At 34.7% G+C, this 24,054-nt stretch overlaps 1 protein-coding gene across 5 annotated transcripts in view; it reads left to right on the forward strand.

Moving 5' to 3' along the window:
• Pkn (serine/threonine-protein kinase N) overlaps nt 1-24,054 on the forward strand; it is a 101,899-nt gene that overhangs the window by 72,089 nt on the left and 5,756 nt on the right. For 3 of the 5 annotated variants that reach the window (XM_071588360.1, XM_071588359.1, XM_071588356.1), the window contains 7 exons: nt 2,258-2,553; nt 15,000-15,032; nt 16,062-16,346; nt 17,754-17,963; nt 18,042-18,221; nt 18,326-18,477; nt 19,271-19,490. In XM_071588360.1, the coding sequence (XP_071444461.1) occupies nt 2,258-2,553; nt 15,000-15,032; nt 16,062-16,346; nt 17,754-17,963; nt 18,042-18,221; nt 18,326-18,477; nt 19,271-19,490 (1,376 nt within the window). The remainder of the gene's footprint in view (nt 1-2,257; nt 2,554-14,999; nt 15,033-16,061; nt 16,347-17,753; nt 17,964-18,041; nt 18,222-18,325; nt 18,478-19,270; nt 19,491-24,054) is intronic. The other 2 variants (XM_071588357.1, XM_071588358.1) reach the window with 2 other exon arrangements.

A 24,054-nucleotide genomic window follows, 5' to 3' on the forward strand; every position in this document is an offset into this window, starting at 1 on the left:
GTAATCCTAATTATTGGCAGATACTCAACCACCATACCAAGAAATGTTATTCTCTTAGAGTCAGTCTTAATGGATACGACTCTTTTGAATGTCACTGGAACAGGGTATTGTGGTCACAGCAATGTTAGTACCACCATTCAATTTTTGTTATACCTCCTCAACTGAAACGGTTATGCATAAGTGTTTTAAATAATTGGTAAAATATCTTTATTTTCTATTCTTAATCCAATGAGTGCAGGAGTGGTGGATTTTATAAAATTCTTTCAGTTTTATGCTTTGTTATTTTCATTAGTTAATACTCTAGCCTGGATGAGTGCCCAGTTATATTCTTAATCAAAGCATGTCATTATTTCTCAGTTTATCTCAATTATTTGTTAAAAATACATGGCATCTAGGTAATAGTTATGTGATATATAAATAAATAAATATATGCTTCTACCAGTATATAGGTAAGATGTGTGATAAAATTTTTTGAGTACTCATCATTAGTTATGGGTATGGTCTAAGCATTCTATACAATAAATTTTCACATTAATGATAAACGTTATATAAAAATTATAAACACACAGCAAGCCCAAGGAATCCTTTCCAAGTTTATCGTTTTGTTGTATGCAACAAATGTTACTTTAGAAAGCCACTACATAAACTAATATGTGACTTCAACCTAATTCTGTGAAAGGGGTTAACAATGCAATGGAAAGTCATGGTTACCTCTGCCCAGTTTCTGAGAGAGGGGTTTGAGATGGGTGTTTAGGAGAGAGGTGTAGAGAGTCTCTCATGGTATTCACTGGAAATATTTCCCAGTGAATCCTACCATAGCAAAAGGGTTAACATCATTAATCTCTTTAAAATGCTATCAAAATGTTTTGTATTTCCCATGGACCTCATTATAATGAATCCCCCAAGTGGAAACACTAGAAAGCATCATCATTTGGAGTACAAATTAAAACCAGGCACTAAAAGGAATCTGTACAATGGCTAAAGACCTAAAGAGTCATGTATATTTCACCTCTCCTTTGGAACAGCTCACTCCTAGCAGTGGTGGTAGTAGGTGGGATCTTGGGAGCGAATATAAGGAAAGTGGTATGAAAATATGTTATGATGAAAGGAAGGGAAATGTGAAATTTATATTTAGATGCTTTAACCGTGGAGGCAAAGGATTTTATATCCTCTTTGTTTGTAATACCCAGTGAATCCAATACAAATTAAAACAGTTGTTAATAGTACGTAGCTGTTGATGTTATAAATAAATTAAGTAATCCACTAAGCTTTATTCATAGTTATCATTGCAAAAAAAATAATCATTATTTAACTCATTTGTTTTTAATTTTATACAGCATTCATAAACATTCTAATTACAATGCGATAAGCCATTTCAAACTTAAACATACCACATTTGTGCATTGCATACAGACTGATGGAAACATAACTCAAGGAACCATGAAAAAATATAATATGATTGAAAGCCATTCTTTTAGGATCTCTCAATATTATCAGATGTTAATGTCCCATTGACAAAATGCAGTAACTTCAATTACTTGTTATTGGAGCCAGATTTTGTGGAAATTTGCATAATTTTTTTGGTTTTGCATTAAATAATGTTTCATTTGGGCAATTAGTGTTTATATTCCGCTCAAAATTACATGTTGTAATTAATGCCATAAACTGAAATTTTTGATGGAATGATTAAATCATTAGGAATTAAACGATTTAAGTGTTATGCAATTAGAGCTGCAATTACCATCTTTTGAATTGAAAACTAATAATAGTTTCAATTAACTTAATTATATAACCTTTCCCTTCTTCATATTTTGTATCTTTTCCATTTTTGTTGAAATACATGTATGTTTACACATTTCAGTATGTTTTCATAATAGATTTAAGTTTCAAATTATATTTTGATTGAGGTTAAGATTATTTTTCATTTTGGGTTTGTGGATTCTCCTCTGGTAATTTATCATATCAAGAATATTGGATTAAATTCACCCATGTTTTTTCTTGTACCACTAGGTTTTTGATAGCCTACATCTTTATTTTCACCAAAAATGCACTCGTATATATGTAAATATATGGTTCCTTAAATGATGGTTGGGTGTCTGACCTACCAAATGTCTTATTTTTTACCACTGCCATGTGAATATCTATTCAGTTATGACCAACTCTCTGCTTTTTGAGATTAATATAGCTTATTGCAATGAAATAGTAACCTTTCATGTTTCACTGTTTCTTATGTTCACTACCTTCTCAAATTCATTAGACCCTCAGCCATTGCAACTTGTATATGATCCTGCAACAGTTGAAGAGAAAACGGAAGCTCCTGGTGAGCTTCCTGATCCCCTAGCAGCTGGACTGTCAGGGGCACGTCCTCTTGGCCTAGGAGTTACAACATCATCTTCAACCTCATCAATTTCTTCATCATCTTCAACAGCTGCTACTCCGTCATCATTACCACCACCACTTCCTGACACCCTACCCCCAGCAACCACTTCTGCATCAAGTAAAAAGAGGGTCCCTCCACCTCCAAGTGCTGTTTCTCCACGGCTGGATGTAGAGGTAAGCTTTCCTGTTCATGTTAATAACTTATATTTATATTACTGATTAACTTAATTTAGCATTGTATGAAAGAAATGGATACTCAAAGAGTTATAATGTTTGAAATCGAAATCCATATGTTCATTAAGTGTGATTAAATATGTGTTTAATAGTTTTTGAAGGTACCACTTCATTTCTTGGAAGTATATTTTCTTTCTCTCTCTTCCGTGTGTTTATAAGAAAAATAAATATTTCTTAAGCCGGGTTTCCCATGGTAACAATTTTTACAATGCATGACTAATTTGGAAAAACATTTGAAAATCAAAGTTTGAAACCACAATTTTGTAATGCAATGCAGGTCGATGGATGATTTATTTCGCTGAAATGTTATAGTTTGATCCTCCTTAATTCTTTGAATGCAAAAAATACCCTCTTTTGAGCATAATGGCCAACAGTTTCGGTGATAAATACATACAAATATTGCAAAAAGTGGGTATCCTTTGCCACCATGGTAATGTTCTTAGATATTGGCCCTGAGGTCATAAGCTCAATCCCAAACCATGAATTTTTTTTTTTTTTTAGATTTTGATTTTTGCTAATTTAATTATGACACTTAATAATTTAATAGCTTTAATAGTCTTTCAGTTTTTCTATCTGTTTTATGATAAATTTTGGTTTCGGATAGTTATTTTTATTATGTTGTTGGATTTTTTATTTGATGCATAGTGTCCCTATAAATCACTACATTTTGTCATTTTCATGGAAGATGCAACCCATAATAACAGCAAACTCACTAATTTTTTTAATTGGAGTTATTTGCAAAACATAGCTTCCCACAGCTACATTTGCTTTTTAACATGTCATTGATCACCTGCTTCACATTTATAAAATTCCTTGTCCTACAAAAATTAGGTAACAAACGATTGATTGAAATACTTAGGTAAATAAATGATTGTGGGTCAAAGCATGTATTAATCATGTCCATCTGCCTGTTGATATCACTGTTGTAAAATAATAATTGTTGCATTTTGAAGATATGAAATGGAATATTTTACTTTTGCTAAACATCACATGGTTCACGAATTGTCATTCACTTTGGAAGAGTAAGTTTGAGTGTCCCCTTCCTCCAGATGTCAATGAAGTACCATAATTTTCAGTATCCTTACTGCTTTCTGCACTGCTTATATCATGAAAAGACCCCAATCCAAGGCGTCCTCTTAAACTCTGAAATTTTGGGGCTTTTAAAGGAACTAGATGTTGTGACGAAATGCCGTACATACAATGTCACAGGCATTCGTATTCGTGCGCGACGCGCCACAGTCCACGAGGTTAAAGCCAACTTTTAAACACTTATGGTGCTTATACCTTGACAAATTCCAAAGAAACTGCGGGAGATGCCGCAACAGTAACTTTTAACGGAGTCATCCGCTAATGTGCATTTCAATTGACTCCGTTAAAATTTACTGTTGCAGCATCTCCCGCAGTTTCTTTGGAAGCTTTTCATCAATTAGATTTTACTGTTGCAGTGTTGTGACATATATTTTTATCTTAAGGTTCTCTTGATGTACAGGAATTGTAGGTTTCATCATCTGTGGTATAGCATAGTGACATTTTAACTTATGAATATTTGCTTGGCACTCAGGTCCAAGAGCTGCATACAGTCAATAGTTAAAAAGTAAAAATGGCAGTTATTTTCAATGTTTAGTTGATGTGTGTATTTGATTGGAGGATTGAAAATTTTGTAAAATGCCAGGTTGAGTGACAGTCATCTGGTTCTCTGTCATTCTATTTAACCCCATCCCCACCATCCATTCTTCTCATCAAGTAAATACCTCACCTCTGTGTCTTAGCACTAGATTTACTTATGAATCTTAATGTCTCCTGTCAGCAGCCATGGAATGACTAAAACTCAGGCAGAGCATAATAGTTCACATAATGTTTGGTGCTTGTCCTCTTTATCTCACTTCCCAGTGGCCATTTATCTGCCAAATGCCCCCTCTACAACTGCAAAATAAGCAATCAGTATCTCAACCAAGCCTAATGCAAGCATGTGAAGCACTTTTACTTCATGTGATGACTGGTTTTACATAATTTTCATTAGTTATTTATTTGTAAAATTGTTGAATATCAAGGAGTTTATATAGATGAATATATGCCCTATGTTGTTGTTTTAGGCAAGTATATTTTCCTCAGTAGAACTTGCTACAAATAATTTTGTCTTGCCCTTCCTCTACCTAGGTAATTCTATTAATTTTTGTTGGTTAACTATGGTAGTAATCTTTGTTTTATTTTCTTTTTACATCTTTGATGCAATTTTAAAAGTTTTTATTCTTTTTTCAATTTATTTCAAAAATATTTTTGCATGCTTTTTCATGTGTATATTGTAGCTTGTGTTACCTTGAATATTTTAATGTTAACCCCACATCTATTGCTTTTGTGTTGCATAATAAAATCAAATGCTGCTATAGAAATAAAGGCCATTGAAGTGACTTTATATCCGAATATCATTTTTATTATAAATGAATCATTGATTTTGGTGTCGTTATGGGTTTTGAAAATTGCATTTTAACTGGCATGCTTGTAATAAAAATGCTGTAAACATTGTTTCCTAAGCGTATTAGTGGAAATAAACCAAATTGAACCCTCATAATTTATACATAAAAAATTATTGCAGCAGGCATTTTTCCCCACTGTCATTAGGTACAATGGAAAACTTTCAATTTTGTTGTTGTATATGTAATCAGGATATGGGTGCTTACCTACCTATTGCTCACAGGTAAAAGTCAACATATAACAGAAAAAAAGGAAATAGATACTTATACCTAATAATGTATCTGCCAAAGCCCTGAGTTGAAGTACTGGTTGGAATTAAGTTTTTTTATTGCAATTGAAAAAGTTCTTTTTAATAGTTTCCCTTTATAATGCTTATTTTTTTAAATACTTATTATAATGTTTTGAAACAATTCTAGTAGATTCATCACTGCTATTAAGCTCAATGATTACCATTATTTTTTATAAAGGAATTCACCATGTATTTTATTATTTATATCCTTAATTGGGGACTTAATAGTCAAGGGGTAGAGTGTTGGACTACTGACTGGAGGGCACACTCAGCTCCGCCCAAGCTGTGTGATTTTTCAGGTACTAGATCTTCCTGTGAAACCATAGCCAGGAATCACAGGGAAGGGATCTGGCCCCCTTACCCTGATGTCTGATTTTCATATGCCATTGGGTGAACTTGACCATCATCTACCAAACCAACCTTCGGGTTGATTATTGTGTTTATGGTTATGGCAAAATATGTAACTTGGAACCAACAAGTCAACTCCTACCTTCTTCAAAGTAAAGTTACTTGTATTGATTTTTACATAAAATGTTTCTATCAATATCATCTATTCTTTAATAAATGGACAAATATTTTGGCAAGTTTGTATTTATCCATTTGCACATATTATTCCAGTTAAGCTCAAGTTTAAATTAATGTTTTAGCTAGCAAACACCATTTCACCTCTTCGTTTGATAATATAAGTAGGCATATTTTCACTGATTATATATGTTAATAGTAAATTTGCGTTTTTTGGTGTCCGTTTCCCTCACTTTCCCTGTGAAATGAAAGAAACTGGAGAATCATAGAAACAACGTCTTGGTAAAACCCATTCCATCCCATTCCACATTGTTTATTTCCAGTTACAATTTGTTTCTTTTTGTAGCCGGTGAAATTTTAGCTGTGCGCAGATAATTTTTTGGAAATTAATGCAACGATTTGTCGGCTGTACGCTGTTGGCAAGTCGGGAGTCACATTTCTCCTTGACGTCGGTATTATTGCATTGGCTGAGTATCGGAAATCACCCACCCTCTTTACGCAGAGGGGGAGGAAGTCACGTGATAACGCCTGCGTCAAGTCGCGCCGCACTCGAGAGAAAGTTTTTTAAACGCGAGACCGTGAGGAGGCCGGAGCTGGGCCCCGTGGGCGGCCGATTGTTTCCGTTTGCTTTTCACGCGCCCGTTCTTCCGTGGGGGTGTGTCGTGCTGCCTTGTCCCTCGCCCACCGTTCCATCCTCCGTCATGCATCTGGATGGCGGTAGGCGGGACGGCGAGGTGGGTCCATCCGCTCGCCTTGCCGTCCTAATGAGGAGATTGACGTTCCGACGGCGGCGCCGCGTGTCCCGTGCTTCTCGCGTTAAGAGACGCGCCTGTGAGATCGATACAACTCCTTTGACCTGTGTTTCCAATGCAACCCTCTGCCTGTTTGGGGGTGATGGCTCTGAATTGCCTCCTCACGCTGACTGCAAGGGAAAAGTGGAGCCTCAAAACTGTCGACTGTCGCGATGGAAGCATGTGACTCTCGTTAGTGTGAACGTGGACAGGGTAAGAAGTTTTGGATTCAGAGATCATTTTTTTACCATTAGTAAAGAGCCAGTCTTATCGAGTGGGTTGGTTTTGATCAAATTTGTTAGGGCGTTTTTTTTTAAGGTCCGGTGAGCATTCCACTCGCAGTAGCACTCGCTCCCACTACTTGTGGAACGTGGTTACTTTCATCGCGAGGAGAGGGGTGAAAACGAGAGCAAAGACTTGCCCTTTTAGGCATACGAGGCTGATTATGGCCAAATGTTCTTACGTGATTTTCTGGTCATTGCCCATTTCTGTTGCCCTGAATTCAGCGAGTTAGAAAATCTCAATAGTACCCAAGGATAAAATATCTCACCCAAAGGTTCAATAACTTCTAACAATCTCACATAGCTGCCTTAGTATTTTTCGTTGAAGTTTTCATAATTCAAAGGATTCCGGAAATAGATTGCTCATTGGCGAGACGCAATTAATTATGAATTAATAATATTTAAAGCTTTTTTTATATTTAACTGTTCTTTCGTTACGTAAGTATTGTGATGTTAAAAGAAAATGCGTCATTTAACTCTGTAAATTTTGTGCCGTCGTAATTTTATTAAGTATTTTAATGCAATAAGTGTTGCATGCTTGGTGAGTTTTTAAAAGTGTCAATGGACTCCCGGTTGAGTCGTTTTCAACAAATTCTCAAATCATTTTAGGTTCTGTCGTTAAATCAATTTTGTGTGGAATCACAGTTTTAAAATAAATCTTACTTATACTGTCGATGAGTGGCGATAAACTTGGACATTTTAGGATATCCCTTCCTTGAAAAATTTTTTGTCGTGGGATTATTATTTGAAATATTTTGAATTTCCTTACCCATAAATAGTCCTTTTAATAATGTCTCCACCTACTTGTACCGATTTTATCAAGACTTCGACGAATTTGATTGTAATGCTGACACCTGGTCAGGAAGTGTGCTTTGGGGCAGTTATGTAAAGGCCGTTTAAACAAAACAAGTATTTACGTATTTTTTTCTTTCTCTTGCCAAATTCCACAGATGGTGGGATCGGATTATTAATAATTACTTTTTATTGATATTTTATTATCAAATAATTTAATACTCAATATTCAATTATTTCCTAATTTTTTTTAGAAATTACCTAATAAGGTATTGTTACTTTTTTGTGGGGATAAAGTATGCGTGGTCTCTCCTGTTTTGCGTAATTATATCTTGCTGTCACTGTTTACGTAATTTTTAATAATTACTGTCAATATCGCACGGCCGGATGAAGGAATATAATGGAGAACTCACGTTCATGATGGCATGCCACTTGGAATGTGATACGCAGTTTCCTCTTTGAGTATTGCGCGATTAGAGGTGAAGGCTAAGCCGATTGCTATGAGAGTATTGCCTTCGTGATGTCACCCACCACTCCATTGTATTTATTATGAATGAAGCGTTCCATCGTGTTTCTACCACTTCCTTGCGGCACGTGTCGCTCTGTTTTTCCTTGAAAATGCTGTGTTGAAACACTTATGGGAATGTTACTCTCGGAACTTAATCATTGCGATTCATCCCCTACTTATCTATTGATGGTATGACCTGTTATTTTTATATTATAACTTGATTCGTTCGACGTGTTGTAATTCTAAAACTCCGTACCTACTTTCTAACAAGTTTTCACGGGACGTAGAAAAATTGCGAGAAATCACGAATGCTTTGAATACTGCCATAATATTGTCGCTGAGAGAGCTTGGGAATGGGATTGCGGATGTTATCGACATTGCCTTCAATACTTCAGACATCGTTTTGTCGTGTGTTCGGCGGTGTTATGATGAGAATGTTCGTCATACGAAAGGTTAAACTCGGCAGGAATTATTTTTCATCGTTGTGTATGCATGTTAGTTGGTTGCCTTATAGTATAGATAATATTGAGAAACTCTCTCGTCTTGTAAACGTCGTTCCAATTTATTCGCCTCTTTTAGTCATATTCAATTGGGAAAGTTCTTTGGGAATATCTGCTCTGTTGGATTGTGTTCCCAGCATACATGGGTATGAAGGTTAAATTCACCATTTAAAATGTCTCATAACCCTGTATTTTAAATCAGGATGCTTGATAAAAGATCCTTCAGTTAGCAGAGCGATAGCCATCATAACCGTGACAGCGCTAAGAAATACAAATATACGATTTCATTGCGATATTATTGTTATACGGAGATTAAAGTCGTTTTAAAATCTCGAATGAAATATTAAACAAAAAGAGAAATTGCATTTTTGAGATCGTTTCCCTAATTTAAATACACTGTTAATTTCGTTTGTCAATCAACCCATCTTAGTCAATTTCCGTGCGACCGGAAAAATATTTAAGAGGCAATTCTGTATCTGCCAGATGCATAGCAGGGCATGTTAAAGTATGGGAATTCAGAAAAAAATCTGAGAATTTCACCAGTGAGTTTTGCCAGACTCTGAACTAAAATTAGACATTTGCGGCGTAGTATTCACGCAGAAGGCGATACTGGTCGAAGATTCTCCTTTCAGGGGTTCAGATAACTAGCGGGAATAACTGAAGCCCGTTCGAATTAGGGAAGGTTGCAACGAAAGTACTGTAGAACGTATTGCATGGTGATATATAGAAGTTAAAATTAAGTTTGGTGTTATAATTCTGAGGGAACCTCATGTCAAGGAAATTGTTAAAACGTCTCCAAATTAAAAATGTTAAGTTTAACGAATTTTTGATGCCATTAAGTTTACATAAATAAATACTCCGCTAAGTGGTACTAATTTGACGGAGGCCCAAAATGTATTCCGATTGGTAACCCCTCCGATATGTATCCTGCAGTTTTAAAAAAATGTATCAATTGCAAAAAAAGATTTCATCGGAAAATTTACGAAAGGTGTTTTCTTATCCGTGATGGCAACTAAAATTATTCTAATACTCCAATATTATAGTTTTAAAGTAATTCCGCGAAAATTTCTTGTGAAAAGGACATTCTCTCGTTCAGTGTGTTTCGAGGGGACCGATCAGAGAGTCATCGCTAATCGCAAAATTTAAACCTGTATCCATCAGGCTAACATTTGCCTTGCATTTCGGGTAAAGCGTTACGAATTTTGTGAACTAAAATAGGTTATGTCATGTAATGTTTACTTGTGTAAACATATTATACGAGTGTCTATGTATATTTCATGTCTATATACGTTTACCTTACCGTTCACGTGGGAAGGAGGCGAAAATCTTTTTGTTAAACTGTATATTGTGACTTCGAATCAATGAATGGTTCAGTATGGCCATTTTTCGTATTACTGACGGAAGTTACTAGCACGTTAGTTGACACATTACCCAAAATAAGTTTTGAAAATAATACTTAAGAATTTTCTGTACGATATATAAACAATTAATTGGAGAAATTCGGAACTCGATATTGCAGCAACGTTGAAGGTAGAAAGCATAAACTTGCCTTGTCAGACATTGAAAAACTTAACCACACTTGGAAGATAATCATATTTAGGAAATATGGATATAAACAGGCACTCAAAGTCACATCCTGTTTGCGGTTACGACGAACTCCGACCCGGTTAGAGCTATTGATAATGTACTTTTTGTGAATATGAAACTTAAATTGAGAGGAATTTATTTACATTTCAGTTATTTTTCCTCGAGTGAAATATCCATTAGCTGACCCAGATTTATTCCAAGTATGCCTTTTTACAAGCCTGAAGGAGGAAGGGCTCTTCTTTAGAGACTTTGAGAACTAGGACTGACGTCAGTCATCGACCTTGAGCGTCGCGGTGTTCGGATACACACACCTTCGCCATGTTGTTATTCTTCTCACCGTGGGCGCAGAAAATGCGACCCTGAGTTTGACGCTGATAAGCAAGGAAATGCCTGGGCCTCTTTCAATTAAACAGACCTCGGCATTTAGCGAAAATCAATTTGATTTGAATGGTAAAGAGTATGATTTTTTTAAATGCAATCAAAATGGTATTATTAGCCGTCTTTGTGTGCCCCAACAAACAATTCCAAATTTTGGAGCATTTTAGTATTAATGTTGCTGTCAAAATTTAAGACGAAGTTACCCCATTAAGTGCTATCAAAAATCTTTTTTGTATTTGTTATGAAGGTATTATTATATTCATGGAACAACTTAATATCCGAAAAAAAGGCAGAAACATGCTCGCGATATCATTGCCTTCGTCGTGAGACCAGTGCTCCGATGTCGCTAGTATCTCAAAAAATATTAAATTAATTTGTCAACAAAAATATATTCTTGGGACAATTTAGCTCTGATTGAAACTAGCTAAATGTCGCTATTGCATTATATAGATGATATGTCAAACACCGGATCACATAATTTCTCTGTCCACAGTCTGGTATATCCTGATAAGAATGACAGTCCTCTCGCTCCTCCCTCGTTCCTCAAGCTCCTTCATTGCTGCCGTTGCACGCGGCGTCAAACAGGATCCAAAACCAATGTTTACTTCTTCAGCTATCTCCCTAGCAGTTAAACGGCAATTTGCGTTCGCGAATCTTCATCTGTCCAGGTTCTACCCGATTTAAAACGACTGTACCACTCAAAACACTGGCTTCGACTGATAGCTTCATTAACAAAGGCTTGCTGAATCATTCCAAGTGTCTCCGTAGCACTTTTGCCAAGTTTGAAACAAAATTTATCGTTCGTAATTTGACGTACCGCTGCTGCCGCGTAACGACTCGACGTAAACAAACGCAATACATCTCGTTTTAGTCATCATATGTGTCGCTAGATGGCACACTGTCTCTCTCTTCGATCCGTTGAACGGTTTGCGCAGAATAAAATCAGTCCGGTCTTTTTTTGAAAACACTTTGTACATTGCATGTATCGATACATGTTTGTATGTATAAACCATAAACACAGTAATCAATCCAAAGGTTTGTTTATAGGTGATATTAGAGTTCACCCAGTGCTCAGCACAACGACGAGTGGGGGCCGGGATCAGGGTGGGGGCGGGATGTTCCTTTCCTTGTGCTGGCTATGGTTATCCAGGATGATCTGGTACCCAAAAAATCACCCAGCTTGGGTGGAGCTGAGAGTGTCCAGATAGGCTTGCCCAGGACTCAAGCCCTACTACGTCCCACGTATGTGTGTGTGTGTGTCTCACACACATACATACACACACACACATTATCTGTGTGTGTGTGTATATATATACATACACACACTTTATATTGTTTTTATATATATATATATATATATATATATATATATATATATATATATATATATATATATAAAATATAAGCACAAACATGCAAACTATTACTTTTTAATTCTGAACCCTATTTTAGCTGAATAAGTGCCGTGAAAGTATATTTGTTGAGCCACGAATATTTTTTTTGCTCGGCACATAAAAGATACCTTGTCCATATAGATAAGCTGTGGCTTTTTCAGTCAATTAATTGATAATGTCTTGTTTAAATCATAAACTAGTCATAATGTTTTTAAATGTACTCACTTTTGACTTAGATATATTATGTCACCATGAAGTGTGAAAATTTTCTGCTCTACGGAACTGTATGAAAATGTTCTCAAACAGACAACTCATATTTTTACATGAAAGAGTTCAGGAAATATAAATTATTTTGAAAAAATATCGGGCTTTAATATACTAACATTTAATATATGCCATGCATAAAATATTATTCAGAACAATCACTCTTTAAAAAAAAATTTTTTTTTATGCCTAGATTCAATTTTTAAGTGTGTTTATAGCACAAAAAGTAATGTTTTTTGGTGAGTATCAATGAATTAATTTCATGAGTGAGAAACTCAAAGCATATCCTTCGTGAGTAGATATTTTATTTGAAAATTATTAGTTTTTTGATAAGTTTTTTTTATTTATTCCTGTGCATGAAGTTTTTAAAAAATTATATAGCTATGATTTTGTCACAGCAGTGTCTTATAATTCTGCACTATCATATTGGACATATTTTTTTATAAATATTCATATTTTTAATATGCAGTGTTGCTGAATTGTCTTTTATAATTATGAAAATATTTTAATGATGTAAGTTCTTTATTGACTACGGGGTGAAGTCTGTCAAAACAATATCTTTGGGTGTAGCCTGTTTTACCAGGTTGCAATTCAAGAATTAAGTACTTTATTGGACCAGAATATTGAAAACCAAAAGTTTTCTTGTTTTATCTTATTCTCTCTTTTTGTATGAAAATATTCAGGAATAATTTTTTAGAATATAGATACTGATTACTCATTTTTGACAATTATTTCTACGTTGATGAACCATAAATTTCCATGAGTTCCTTCCAACAATTATAAAATAAATAGTTGCTTTGGTAACTACACCAAATTTTGAATGTTAAATTATTTGTTTGATATGTTAGTACTGCTGAGACTGCCGGTTACATCCCTTTTGCTAATGCAGTCATTTGAATTTCAATATAGATCGGATTGTCTAATTTTTTTAAATGCAAACGGCATACCCCACAATAAATTTATTCAAATCAAACTTAAAATGTGAAACCTCTCTGAATTCATAATAAGAGTTTTTGGCATATTGGTTGTATGCTTTTAAGATATAATTACTGGCCTAGCATTTTAATGTCCAGAAAACAGTGAGATAACCAATGTATAATATTTATCATGCAATTTCAATTAGAAAGTTTTAATCATTTTTATTATCATTTTTAACAATTGAAAACCCATTGCTTTGCATCATTGTAGAAGCCGCTGTGATGTCTGGCAGTTTTCTAAAGTAAAAAGCTTTTTAAGATTTATATTAATGCATAAAAATATATTTCTCAAATTCATGTTATCAGTATGGCTTGTGAAGATATGTAATTGGTATGGCTTGAAATTATTGCCTTGCACCTTACTTATTGTTGTACTTGGAGCAGTGGAGATGATGCTACCATAGGTAGAAACTTTCTATTCCTTTCTAATTAATTTTTAAGTATGTAGTTATCTATAAGTTTGTGTGCAGAGTAAGGTATTTTCTAATAAATACAGTTATAATTCCTACATTTATAATATATTTTCATGGTTTATCAGAACTTTTTAAACTTAGCTGGCATAAAAGTCCGTTATGTTAGCATGACATTTCGTCTTCAGGTTACACGACAGTGAATCTTTCAAAAAAAACTCTTTCTACCTTTCTGATATCACATGGTGATATGCCTAGAAAAAAGTTAAGATTTCTTGTATCTGTCATTCAAAATTTTAAGTGAAGGTCTTCATGAAAAAACCTGCTACTTTTCTAAAATTCTTTGTAAATATAAGATTACTCATGGCCTCCAGTCTCTTCACTTCAATAAACATTAGCAATTGTTTAAAATGCATATATATAAACGTCAATAAATGTTATTAATTTACAGAAAGCAACTGGAAGGTTACTGAATTCATTATAAAATTGCTGTAATCATTTGTGTGTTGTGAGACGGATGAATGAAGTGTGATATTGCCTTTATATCCCCTTAATATTCCTTATGCCCATATTCCCTACTGCATAAGGGATATAAACTTAACTTATCTCATCTTAGAGTAGAAGGTTGTATGTAATATAATTGTGTGTTTTTTTTCGAGCTAATCAGCAAACCATTACCATTATGTGTGTGTTTTGAAGTATCTATGCAATTTGTTCTGTCAATCACAAACAGAGTTATTGCTATCAATAGATATGTGACCTTTAAAACTAATATCTTATAAGTAATTTAATCAATATTCATATTGTGAGAATTGAAAATTATGTATTACATGCTTACATGTTTGAAATTACTTACAAGCACTAACAAAATGACTAATTTTTCTGGCTTAGGAATTCTATATTCAAGATAATATAGTTCTATGCAATCATTTATGTAATTTCATCTAGTTGTTATTTTTTGTGTGATTCATTTCACTGAAACTCTCACTGATCTTCAAAAAGATAAAGAAGCTTCACGTATTCTTAGTATCAACCTACACATGTTGCCAGTAGTGTAATTCGTATTTTCTTGAAAGTGGGTTAATTAATCCTCATATTCCTTAAAGCAATTAAAAGTCTGCCTATTTTTTCTGTTAACAGAAATTGGTACATTCACTGTTGCATATTTTTCTTCTCCTTTTCATACATTGTGGATAATCTTATTTCCATTCTTCCATCAAGAATACTGTTTCCACCAAGTTGGAAAACAAAGGGGTAAGGGCATATTAAATTTTATTGCTTATTGTAATATATACATTATAATTTAGTAGAAATAACTAAAGAGATACCAACATCTTTTTACAATATTATTTACATTGCAAGTTATTGCATTAAATTATTGAATGGAAGTTTTTCAGCTATCAGGCTTAGTAATGATCAAGCTGCAATTCTGCCCAAAGTCTACTTCAATTCAGTTTATTTTCATAAAGTTGTTGTCATCTATTGAACATATGATTTTTGTTAATTTATAAGATATTCTTTCAAATACCTTTTGCTCTAATTGTACTGTATAAACCTTTTTTTAAATACATCACGTACGTAATGAAAAATCAATTTTTGATAGTGTGGTTTTTGCAGTTGTAAAATTTAGTTTTCCTTATTTGCTATGTAGTGAGTTATCATAGTGTATGTGCACAATGATATGAGTTATCAGAATAAGCTACTTAATATTTTGTGTATTATGAATGACTTCATTATCTTTCTACTGTAATTTCTTACTTTGCTGTCTTGAACCACCTTTTTCACTTTGTAGCTAATTAGAATGTAGGATATTTTGCATGTAGTTTAGTTTTACAACACAAAGGTTGGTGCTAGAGTTAACCCCCTCTCAAGACTTAATATTATTAAATGTGATATAGAGACATGCCTCTCTGTTTCTATGTAAATAATTGCTATATTGCTGATATTGTGTCACGTAGCTGCTGTAGTATTGCTTTTTGTCAATGCAATTTTTGTTGTGATGAAGTGCTGTGATATTTAGAAATAAATATTGTTTTCATAAGCCTCTGCATGAGTTGAGGGCAGGTGGGAGTGACCCTCTTCTGGAGATTTTTTTCAGTAGATGTGCTTATTGAATGGCTTGATAGTTTTCTCATTTCCCATCACCTGGAAATCCTTTTTTTTTTCACAATAGTATTTATGATCCATAAATAGTGTAGCATATACTTCTGGGCTGTGTAGTATGAAGGACTTCACTCTTTCTTTCTACTTCCATTGCTTCCTTCACTTTGAACCACCCTGTAGAGTGCTCTCAGAGAGTTTGACTTCCTGCAAGAGGAAAGAGCCTCTCCAACAGAGCAGATTCTTCAGTCTCAGGGAAATGCTCATCAGCCGAGGGCACGTCCAGAGCCATCAATACCATCGCACCAATATCATCGTCCACACCAATTCCTTCAGCACCATCAACAACAATCACACCCCTCTCTCCAGCTACACCAATATGCACCTAATCAGCCACCACAACAAGCACTTTCTCAGATAGTCCAGCCTCCTACTCCAGAACCTGTGATAGAGTTCCCTGATGATGAGGTACTTTGGCTGAAAAGTTATTGAATCTATATGTGTATGTTCCAGTTGCACAAATACCAGGGAAGATGAGACGAAAGTTTTTCTTTTTAATTTGGACTTGTTGATACCATAAATGCAAGGGCTCTTCAACTGCAATAAATGTTGAAGATGGCATGTAGAATTTGAGAAAAAATTTGTTTAAAAGGAAGTAATGTTTCATCATTGCATGTATAAGTATGTACCAAAATCTGTTACTCTTGAAATAATGTTGTGGTTGACCCTGTGATATGGCTAAGGTTTAACGATTTTGTTTTAGTGTTTTGCCCGGGAATTATGCAACTGGGTCATTTTGTTTTGTTCACTAAAATAGTATTTTTTGTTTTGCTTTGTTGTTCAACTTCCCTACCCCACATTTCAAGTTTCTTCCTTGAGTTTGAAGATACCTTTTTTTGGTGATGGTGCAATGTCTTGGTTTTCCTTTTCTACATGTATTGTCATGACTTTAGTTGTTATTCACCCTATGACAATTTGATAGCAACACATATTAGCAATAGCAATTCACCCTAATAATTTAAATAGCAAATTTTAATTATTTTTATTTATTTTAATATTTTAGTAATATCAATTCACTTTAATAATTTAAATAGCAAATTTTAATTATCTTTATGTATTTTAGAATGAAGATTTTATTATAGTTTTGTACCAATCTTTTAATAATGAAAATGTTAACCTTATATTTTAAGCTATAGGGAGGAAATGATTTCATCATTTAATAAATTTAAAAGGAAGCATATCTTCATAATTAATTGCACAAATTTAAATTATATCAGTCAGTTTTAGATTTTCGAGTTTGAGGATAAATGTTTAATTTCTGTCCTTAATAAGAGAATGTCATCTTTCTGACATGGTTTAGTGCTATTTTCAAATGGAAAAATTTAATTTGTGTTTTTGTATCTGCTTTTGTTCATATAAATCATATGGGAAACTGTAAATATTGTCTGTTTTTACCTTAAGGTGAGCAGATACCGTGTCATTGAATAGCACCGATGACTGTATTCCAAATTATTTTGTGTTTGCTATTATTCCATGTTTTATTGGTTGTTTACTGCAACAGCATTGGGAAGTTTATTTTTAATTTTATATTTTAAATAGCATGAACTTTTCTTTATCATCATTTTTTTATATGTGTATCTCTTACTGGTGCATCATCAAGTGCAATGCGCAATGTGTCTGTGCATATTTGTTTCAGGAAAACTGAATGCTAAAGAATTATGCAAATGGGATCAACATTTTTAGTTGACCTAACCATTATTTCTATAATTTTGGTGGCTTGAATGTCACATTATGCCACTCATACTTGCTGTTGTAATTGTTTGTTACCCGTGGATGTGAACGATTACATGAAAGCTAACTTTACAATCTTTACAGGGATCATATGATCAACCAGATATAATCCTTGGAAATAATTCTTCAAATGCTGGTGGCATTGGTGTGATTGCAGCTGCTGTTGGGGGAGGAGGTAGAAGCCTGGATTATCGGGACAGTGCATATGAGTCTAGAAGGCATTCACAGTATTCAGGAATGTCTATGGAAAATTTTAGACTGATAAGTGTTCTAGGGAGGGGCCATTTTGGAAAGGTAATGAACTTCTCTTTAAGGCGGTAAACATTTTTAAAAATCCAAATGTCTATTTTTTATTTTTTTTTGTTCCTTCAGGTTATCCTTTCCCAATATCGTAATACTGGAGAGTATTTTGCTATCAAAGCTCTCAAGAAGGGAGATATTATTGCCAGAGATGAGGTTGAATCTCTTCTTGCCGAGAAAAGAATATTTGAAGTGGCTAACAATATGCGTCATCCTTTCTTAGTGAACCTCTTTGCTTGTTTTCAAACTGAGGTGGGTGTTTGATGATTCAAAAGTTATTGAGAATAATTCTTTCTGATTGCATATATTGTACTTTTCAAATGTATCATAAAACAAAAATCAAATTTCATTTTTAGTGCCATGTCTGCTTTGTCATGGAGTATGCAGCTGGTGGTGATTTAATGATGCATATACATGCTGATGTGTTTTCAGAGCCAAGAGCTGTGTTTTATGCAGCTTGTGTAGTCTTAGGACTACAGTATCTTCATGAGAGCAAAATAATATACAGGTGAGAGACTAAACTAAATATCTTATGCTATATATTTTTCAGACCTCACTAGTGGTTGGTTTCCCTAAACATAATATCTCATTCCCTGCCGGACTGAGACCTGGGGTGTCATGGTAAACTCAGTTAAACAGTTGGCAGTTAAAGTAAAGAAAGAGATAAAATTGATCAGTTGATTATGTATCTTGTTCTCAGGATGTTTGACATCATTTTTAATACTGAGGGTATGGTAGCCTTTGACTGCAGTTAGTAATAAGGTTTGACATCATTTTTAATACTGAGGGTATGGTAGCCTTTGACTGCAGTTAGTAATAAGGATTAAGTATAGTTGAAGTTGAGGAATTTCTGTATCACTCTTCCTTTTTGCTGAATGTAATGTAATAAATTTAAAATGGATTTTGGCAAGGTATAAAGTTCTTCATAAATGCATTCATAGGGTGTAATGTTTCAAATACTCGCTCCAGAATAAGAAATGCCTTAACATTTTACATTTTTTTGCCAAAATCACAGATTTATGATTCAGTGATGATCACCATGTCTGTCCATTGAAAACCACTTGTGGTAAAATTAGAATAGAAATAATAATCCCCATTATTTTCAAATATATTTTGGGAGCATTAAGTAATCATTTCTGTATTTCAAATAAGGATCCCAGGTTCAACATGAGGAATTTTCCTTTCTTTATCTGTGTTTAAGTTGGGAATATTGAGTCCCTGGATGCAGTAGCAATATCTAAATGAGTGTAATGTTGAAAATACCTATTAAAAATGAAAGTTATACATTTTTCAATTGGCAGGGACTTGAAGCTGGATAATTTGCTCCTGGATACTGAAGGCTATGTGAAAATAGCAGACTTTGGATTGTGTAAGGAAGGAATGGGATTTGGTGACAGAACTGGAACATTCTGTGGCACACCTGAATTCCTTGCTCCTGAGGTACTGACAGAAACATCTTACACCCGTGCTGTTGATTGGTGGGGCCTTGGAGTTCTCGTTTTTGAAATGCTGGTGGGAGAGGTAAAGTTTTGATTTTTTTAATTAATACTCTCTTGTTGGGGGATTATTTCATGTTTTAAAAATTCCAGTGATCTATGGAGATAAGGTAGATGAACTATAAAGTTATTAATATAAAATATTGCAGTGAGCATGCTTAGTGGTTCCTTCGGCAATTTGTGTCAGGATTATCTTTATGAAAGTCATGGCATAACTAAGTGGTTTAAAATAATTTCAGAAATTAAAATTTTTAGTGATTGTGTATATAAATGAATAATTTAAATAAATAGGTGATCATGTGTTGGTTTGTAAGGTTAAGAAGAATATCTATTTATAAGGATATAAAAGTGAGTGGTCAACTTTGATTCAGGAATGAGAAAAAATCTCAATTAAACCTCTAGAATAATCTCAGTTTTTACAAAATCTGGCCTTTAAACTTAGGACAATCCAAGATTTAAAATTTTACCCAGTTGATTATAATGGGGAGATGTGGCTTTTTAAATTGATAATGTAAGTAGGAGGAGATTGATTTGTTAGTAACAGACACAGCACAACTCTTCAGTGTTGACATCGCAATCAATAAAATTGTATAAATCTTATTTTGAATTTGTTTTGCAGTGATAGGGTGTACCAGTGCTGGTTCAGTTTTTAGCTGTAGCTCTCTATCCAGTTCTCAGTTATAGTTCTGAATTTAATAGCTGCAGTATAACTTCATTATTTTGGTGCCACTGAATCGAAAATAATGCGTAAATCAAAGCTAGCAGCAGTTCTTGATCAAAGGCTTTAAACATTGCTTTTTTATAAGTATGGTTAAATAAAAATACATCTCCAGAGAAATTCAAAGCTTTGATCTTGTACTGTGGCTGAAAAAAATATCCTTTCTTCAGTTTCCCAAGGATATTTCACACCATTAAGCATTTGTGTATTGCAAAGTTAATGGCATACTTAACACAACATTCCCCACCAACATGTCCTATGCATGCATGAATTGCCATAGACCTGTGCACTTCCTGTATTTGTGCTTCAAATTGCAGTTAAATCCTAAATTTATGTTCCTCCATTTAATTAATGTTTGCCCAAGTTCCATAAGGGTTTTTTGTAGGTCTAAACAAACCCCCATGCATGTAATGCATTTTAACACCTTATCAGTGTTTCTTGATACTGAAAATTACCTGTATTTAAGGAACAGAATTTTGATCCCCAAATGGCCATTGCTTCAAAATGAAACATAGCAGTAAATTCTTGGTTATCTATTTTGGGGATTATCCAGCTATTCTCTCTTCCAATTACCTCAAAATTTTAATAAAAATACAAATTTAAATATAATTAAATGCTTTGAAACTTTGATATACTTTTTTAAATACCTTACTTTGTTAAAAGTTTTCAATTTTGATGCCAAAATCAAAAGTTCTGTGTAATATTGAATGTTTTAATTTAGACATTTTTATATTATCCAATTATTGTTTCCCTCTCATTCATTAGTCCTGAGAATGCCATATTCTCCTTTGAGGTGAGCAAATATATAGTTTGACTCTGTGGCAAATAAATCATAAATTATCTATGCTGCATAGTTTTAATTGGTATCATATGATTATGGATCTATATTAGCAATTCTTTGTCAATATTCATCCTATACCAATCATTGTTTTCGTAACTACGTGATTGGGTTAACTTTCTGACAGGACATTCTACTATTCACTTGATGATATTTCCATATTCTTGTAAAACTATAATTCCACCCTTATGAAAATGGTTGAAAAATAGAAAAAAATGTACTTTCCAATGCTAAAATACCCGAATTAATCTAAAGGAATGAAAGGAAACAAGTTTTTTGTTTCATAATTGCACTCACCCTTTTTAAAATTTATTTGATTAATACAAATTGAATTCGTTTATATCACAGCTGTATTCCACTTATTTTGGATGTCTGTGTTTTTCGATCATCCATACTTCCTCATGCATCCATTAGTTTGGATAATCGAGAGTTTACTGTATGTATTTGTACTCCCTGGCATACATGGACAAATAATCAAGAATTTCATTTCAATCTCTGAAATCTAACAAGTATACCACTTAATGTTCTAGTAAATAAACTGATAGATGAAAAACAAAAATACTTTATCTGCCAAAACATAATTAATTTTTGTCATAATATTACCCACCTGAGGCGGGCAACAAATAAAGCAAAAGAAGCATGGTGGAAGATGCAGTGGGGGGATATGGAAAGTCTGCAGAGGACGGGTGAAATTGGTGCGCTGTAGAGCAAAGTTAAATCGTTATCGGGAAGTAAGAAAGGGAGATCTATGCCAACAGTTAGAGATAAGGCGGGTAAGGTAATAGTTGACGCAGGAAAGATCCAAGAGAGATGGAAGGAGTATATAGAAGAACTGTATAGTAAAGAACTCAGACCAACAAAGTTAGACATTGAAAAAGAAAATGACGTAGAGGACAGCTTAGGTCCAGGCATACTAGACGATGAGATAGAAAGGGCATTAAGGGAGATGAAACTAAATAAGGCCGTGGGGGTAGATAACATTCCCGTGGAACTTTTAAAATGCTTAGGAAAATGTGGGAAGAAGAGGCTATATGGGCTGATCCGTAGTATTTATGAGGAGGGAATCTGGCCGGAAGACTTTGTGAGATCAGTTTTAGTTCCTATTCCGAAAAAGGTAAAGGCCACGTCATGTGAGGACTATAGGACAATTAGTTTGATATCCCACGCAGCTAAAGTTGTTCTCAGGATCATAAACAAAAGGATAGAGAGTAGGGCAAATGATTACTTAGGGGATGATCAGTTTGGGTTTAGGAAGGGTAGAGGTACGCGTGATGCCATTGCAGTAATGAGATTATTAATCGAGAGGAATATAGAACACAACCAGGAGGTATTTGCCTGTTTCGTAGATTTCGAAAAAGCTTTTGATAGAGTGAACTGGGAAAAACTAATGAGTATATTGCAGAAAATAGGAATAGATTGGAGGGAAAGGAGGCTAATCCGAAACCTGTGCATGTCTCAGACTGCTCAGGTGTGGGTGGGAAACGGGGAGTCCGGATGGGCAGTGTCAGGAAGAGGTGTAAGGCAGGGTGTCCCATTATCACCGTTGCTGTTCCACCTGTATGCAGAGGAAATGATCAAAGAGGCATGGGAAGAACTAGAGTAAGGAATGAAAGTGGTCGGGGAATTCGTAAAATCAGTTAGGTTTGCTGATGACCAAGCTTTAGTTTGTCAGTCAGCCAAGGGCTTGCAAGCATTGCTGAGTGAATTGAAAATTCAGTGAGACAGGTATGGGATGAGAATCAATATTAATAAAACAAAGGTTATGCGATTTTCTAGAAAGAAAAAGGCTAAGCTTAACATTAAAATAGGAGGGCAAAAACTAGAGCAGGTAGAAAAGTTTACGTATCTCGGTAGTGTTTTGGACCAACACGGTCAAAGTAGTAGGGACGTAAGGAGAAGAATTGCGCTAGGCAAAGAGGCTTTCACAAGGAGGAGGGAGTTGATGACAGGGACGTTGAGTAAGGATGTTAAGAAAAGACTCGTAAAAACTTTGACATGGAGCGTAGCTATTTACGGTGCGGAAACGTGGTCATTGAAGCAGGAGGATAGACGTAGATTGGAGGCTTTTGAAATGTGGGTGTGGAGAAGAAGGAGAAGGTGAAATGGACAGAGAAGAAAACAAACGAGGAAGTACTTGGTATGGTGGGCGAAGAGAGGGGTTTGTTGGGAGCAATCCTATGGAGGCAGGAAAAGTGGATGAAGGGGGTATTGACCGGCAGTGGGATGTTGAAGACTTTAATAGAGGGGAGAATGTTGGGCAAAAGAGGAAAGGGAAGGAACAGGATAGGGATGTTGGACGGGATGAAGGGAGGAAGAAAGTACTCAGAGATGAAGAGGGACCTGATATAGAGTAGGATGATGGATTTTGTGTTTTGTAGGAGTAGTAAAATATTTGTTTGGTAGTTGTGTCCATCCAAAAACCTACCTTAACCGGTAGATTACCTTAAAAAAAATTGTTTACCCACCTATCGGCATGAACTTATCCTCTATCATGTACAGGTGACACTCGCACATCTCTCATCGGCATTATAATTAAATCTAAGGACATTTGTCATTAATTTTGACCTAAAATTAATTTGAGTAATAATTAGGCTAGAATTTTCTATTTTGTGGTGAATATGTTTTGCTGCTATTGAATGTTCATTTTTTTGTCATCCGAATGAGTAATATGACACAGTAGATCCTCCTTTGATTATGATGTGAAATGCTTCATTCTAAATGCTCAGCTACAGTGGAACTTTTGCTTAACAAGCACTTCGCAGAGTGAATAATTCACATCTCTTTTGCCGGCCCCAGTGGCGGCAGGGTGACGACCTCGTCTGCCCACCCAAGGATCATAGGTTCGATTCTGGCCTGGCTGGGTTCTTCTTACCTAGGGCTTGGGTATTTGTAATTGTAATCATTGTTAATAGTCCAATGTGAAGGCCAAAAAGTGCTGTTTTGGGGCTAAAGCTAAATAAATAACATGCAAAAATATTGTTCCCGAAAAGTACTCGTTTAATGAGCAACTGTTTGCATAATGAATGACGAGCA

Source organism: Hetaerina americana, unplaced genomic scaffold (assembly GCF_022747635.1).
Source record: "Hetaerina americana unplaced genomic scaffold, ioHetAmer1.1.p SCAF_3, whole genome shotgun sequence".
Classification (NCBI taxonomy): Eukaryota; Metazoa; Arthropoda; class Insecta; order Odonata; family Calopterygidae; genus Hetaerina; species Hetaerina americana.